The 4,715-nt window shown below is 31.6% G+C and overlaps 1 protein-coding gene across 1 annotated transcript; it reads left to right on the top strand.

Moving 5' to 3' along the window:
- Positions 1-455: 455 nt before the first annotated feature.
- LOC101509034 (rho GTPase-activating protein 3) lies at positions 456-3,655 on the top strand. Its single transcript, XM_004510571.4, has 5 exons — positions 456-1,120; positions 1,916-2,036; positions 2,136-2,255; positions 2,551-2,781; positions 2,927-3,655. The coding sequence occupies exons 1-5, from the start codon at positions 672-674 to the stop codon at positions 3,485-3,487; spliced, it is 1,482 nt and encodes a 493-aa protein (XP_004510628.1). The 5' UTR covers positions 456-671; the 3' UTR covers positions 3,488-3,655.
- Positions 3,656-4,715: the final 1,060 nt, after the last annotated feature.

Raw genomic sequence — 4,715 nt, forward strand, 5'->3', positions numbered from 1 at the left:
TTATTATAGTCAAAACAAAACCTTTTAATAATTTGTTATTTCATTATATTTATTTCTCTCTACAATAAATAACTGAAAATATTATTTATAAAATAATAATTAATGTTGTATTGACTTTTGAAAATAATAATTGATAAGAACAAAAAATTTCTACAATTATGGTATAATTAAAAAGGAATAAAAAACCGTATCTAATTTCACCATAAAATTGACAAAATCACATTATATGTCTATGTGGTTTTATCAATATCACCCTAAAACCAACCATGGTTTAAAGTTAAACAGCCTTAAAATATGAGTCATATTATTAATGACTATATCTTTTTCCCTTAGCCATTTATTTACCTTCTACTTTACTTTTATTTATTTATTTATTATTATTATTATTATTACTTTCCCACCAACATGATCCTAACACAAACAAAAAGAAAACTAACATGTCTTGTGTCTCTCTCAATCCAATTATCTTCCATTATTTCCCTCTCAACCAAACTCTTTCTCTCTAGTTCCTATTCCTCCTTCTCCTTCTCTTCTTCTTTTTCATACCCATATAACATTTTTATCACAAGTTAACAAGACAAAACCGTAATATTACCTCACTTTATAATATTCAGATCCTTTCAGCTTTATTTAGCACCAACCCATCATTTCTTTCTAGTTAATTAACCCAAATGACTCGCCTTTTTCGATCCAAATCATGCGGGATATCAAGTTTCAATGTCTCTGGCTTCAACACTTTTACACAAGAAAATGACAACAACGTAGAGAAGGAAGAAGAAGAAGAATTAGAAAGTGATGATGACAATTATGATGAAGATGATGAGGATGAGGATGAGGATGAAATTGAAAAGTACTCAAGCAACAATGTTTCAAGACAATTCACAAAAGGAACCAACAACAATAATCAAAATCAGTTTGCAATATTGGATATTGTTGTGGCTGCACTTAAGAAATCTTTGGTAACTTGCAGTGTGGACAGGGAAGATGTTTCTTCCTTGGATATAAGTTGGCCAACCGAAGTTAGACACGTGTCACATGTTACTTTTGATAGGTTCAATGGTTTCCTTGGTTTGCCTTCTGAATTTCAGCCTGAGATACCCACAAGGGTGCCTAGTGCCAGGTCAATTTATTACTGCTTAATTATCTCTATTGTTCATAACATTAATTTATGTTTGGTTCAATTTTGTTTTTATTTTTTACTTTATGTTTTGTTCAATTTTGTCTAGTGTTTTCAAAATTTTTTAGATTTTGTTTTGATGAATGTGTGTGTCAATTTTTTTAGTATAATTACATGAAATGCAGATCTCTCTTTGAAGGGAAAATTTTCAGTAATTTTGTTTCTCTACAAAAAACTGAAATGGAAAAAATTAACCATATATGTTAGGTGGTTTGTTTTAACCATATATGCAGTTAATTGAGTAACAGGGTTTCTGGATGATTTATCTTCTGTGTGTTAATTGTCACAGCAAAATTTTATGATGAGTATTTGAATAAAAGGTTCTCTTAAGATTATATAAACCTTCCCCTTAAAGAAAGTTTTAGGCTCTTTTTGCACTTGGATGATATCAGTTTAAAGTTAACTCAATTTGTCTTTGATTGATTATCATTTCTATCGATCTGAGTGGTAAGAGACTCCGATACTAAAGTCAATAGTCAGGGGTTTGAATTATGACTCTTGTATATGGAAAAAAACGTGACTGGAAAATGATAATCCAACCCAACAGGTTCTCTAACAGAGATTAGACATTGCTAAATGGTGGTAGATACTTTGTACTTATAACTTGGTTCCTAAAAATACATGTCTGCATTTCCAACTATAATACACTGCAAGTTTTTGCTTGTGAATCTGTTCTTTTATTTATACTCTTTCCGTCTTTCGTTGACTTTGTTCTAATACTGTCTTTAAATGATGCAGTGTGAAGGTATTTGGAGTTTCTGCAAAGTCAATGCAGTGTTCTTATGATGAAAGGGGGAATAGTGTCCCAACAATTCTGCTAAGAATGCAAAAGCAATTGTATTCTGTGGGAGGCCTTAAAGTATGTTCTGTTTTTATTGGATATTTTGTTAAATCATTTGATTGCATATTAATTACATGTGAATTTTAAGGTCTAATTTCATGCTTTCCATGGATGAAGGCAGAAGGAATATTCCGTATTACTGCCGAGAATAGCCAAGAAGAGTTCGTTCGAGATCAGTTAAATCGAGGTGTCGTGCCGCATGGAATTGATGTTCATTGTATATCTGGCTTGATGAAGGTACTTATCAAGATGTCTAATTCAACTCTATAGAATCTAAGTACAACTGCATTAATGAGTTATTGCTAAGTGGACAAATTCTTGAGCATAGAGACAAAACTTTGCACTCTCTAACCCTAATGTATTCCATTATAGTGAACTACATCAGTCACTTTGCTATCTGAGACATAAACACAATTAATCGAATTTTGCGATCAATTGTCATGTTCTTGTGCGTATATTTATCTACTTTTTTTGGAACCGGAGTTACTATTCTAAGCAATTATCTTAACTTATATTTGATTCTACTTTGCAGGCTTGGCTTAGAGAGCTTCCAACTGGGGTGCTTGATTCTCTCAGTCCAGAACAAGTTATGCACTGCAACACAGAAGATGATTGTACTAAACTTGTGAAGTTACTTCCTTCCACAGAAGCTGCTATTCTTGATTGGGCAATCAATTTGATGGCTGATGTTGTCGAACACGAACAGTTCAACAAGATGAATGCTCGCAACGTAGCTATGGTTTTCGCGCCCAACATGACACAGGTTTGTCAATAATATGACATAAAGAAGACTTATGTCAAAAACATATCATTTTTGTTTGTATAATTAGCATGGCATGACAGTGAACATTTTGTCGAATTGCGGGTGTGTATACATTTATTTATGCAAGTTTTCTTGTATGATGCAGATGGCAGACCCTTTGACTGCATTGATTCATGCAGTTCAAGTTATGAACTTCCTAAAGACATTGATTTTGAAGACGCTTCGCGAACGAGACAAATCGATTGCTAATGCAAGATTTCTCTCACATAGCATGGATTTTCCCTCCTGCAAAGATAAACCTCCTCCTTTCAACTTTAACAGAGAAGATTCATTTGAACAAACAGAAGATGCTTGCGACAGAAAGGCATCATCAACTACAAAACGAAAATTCTCAAGGACTTCTACCTTAGGAAGAATAGAATGGAGTGTAGAGAAACTTCGAGGCTCCGAGGAAAACAGAAATGGAGAAGGTTTATTCAAATCATTTTCGGGTGATAGTACAAATTCTAGATATGAGAGTGGTCCGTTAGAAAATAGTTATAGTTATAGACGTAGATATGATAGTGAACATTGGCTTCGATTGAGAAACGGGGTGCGCAAGTTATGTAGGCACCCTGTTTTTCAATTGAGCAAGCCATCTAAGAAGAATGCAAGTCTCGGCATTGTAAATACTAGGGAAGAAGGAGGTGGAGAAGCTTGGACTTGAAAATGCATGCGCACAAGGTTTTAAAACCTTGTTTGTGCATGCCTTGTTTTATGACCTGTGTGACTGTGGTAGATGTGTGTGGGGGGTGTATTTAGCATAAGCATAGTTTAAGTTGTAACAACTGCTTGGTGTTTTTAGAAGAATGCAAGTTCATGATATGTTTGAAAACTTTAACAAAGGCTATTTCAAATAATTGTTCGATAGAAATCTTAGTTGCTAAGATTTTACTTAATCTTATCAATAGTTCTATAATTGAAGTTGTACATAATCTAAGGCCCTTTTTTCAATCTTTGTTGGTTTATTTTTTTGTATTTATTTTCTAAATATGGAAAATCAGTTCATGCAATCACAGCCTTCCTAATGCACCTGATTTGATATATTAGTTTATTGAAAGGGATCAAATATGTAAGACAAATATATAGAATATGCAAATGAAATTTTATTTAACTTTGTTCATGGTGTGGTTAACTATCCCCTAAAGATTTTAATTGTAAAAATGTAGTTCCATGTACTGTTTAATTTGCCACTTCAAAATGTGTTGTTAGGTTGTTTAAGATGATATAATTGTTCCAGTAAAAAATATAATAAAATTGTTGCAGTTAGAATTTGTTTGTAAATAATTAATTTGGACTTATTTACTAACATAAATATATTTGATAAAGTGTTTAAAAGAATGTATAGAAACAACATACGGTCTATCTATAAGTTGCATTTAGGTCATTTCAAACTTGCATTCTTTGATTTATTTGATAATGGTATTCAACGTTGATTATGTTTTATTCTACATATTTACTCTTTACTTATTTTATTATTAACATTTCACAGTTTGGTTTGTTTATTATTTTTGGTTTCAAACATCTATTCCTAAGACTTGTAATTTATCTCTTTGATCATAAGAAGCGAAGGAGAAGAGAAGATAAGAGAAGAGAAGAAGAAGGGAAAATGTGTCTGAAACTTTAATTTTGATTTTTATATGGGTGACTTAGACAATCAAGTTAGAATACCAAAATGACTATAGTTAATGTTTTTTGATTAAAACCAACGGAAATGATCAATGTGACTAATGTAACTATAGTTAAGAAAACAAAATAGAACGAAAATTAATTAAAGAAGCAAAAGAAAACCTAAAAATAAAGATAAAGGATAAAAGAGTAATTTAGTCTTAATTAAATTAAAGGTTTAAATATGTTTTTGATCTCTGTAAATATAATAATTTTTAGTTTTAGTT

The sequence above is a fragment of the Cicer arietinum genome, chromosome 7, assembly GCF_000331145.2.
Source record: "Cicer arietinum cultivar CDC Frontier isolate Library 1 chromosome 7, Cicar.CDCFrontier_v2.0, whole genome shotgun sequence".
NCBI lineage: Eukaryota > Viridiplantae > Streptophyta > Magnoliopsida > Fabales > Fabaceae > Cicer > Cicer arietinum.

Excerpts from the sequence above, each read along its gene's own strand:
- LOC101509034 (XM_004510571.4), top strand. The coding sequence starts at position 672 with ATGACTCGCCTTTTTCGATCCAAATCATGCGGGATATCAAGTTTCAAT. Across the intron at positions 1,121-1,915 it reads ACAAGGGTGCCTAGTGCCAG|TGTGAAGGTATTTGGAGTTT; the intron begins GTCAATTTATTA and ends TAAATGATGCAG. Across the intron at positions 2,782-2,926 it reads TCGCGCCCAACATGACACAG|ATGGCAGACCCTTTGACTGC; the intron begins GTTTGTCAATAA and ends TGTATGATGCAG.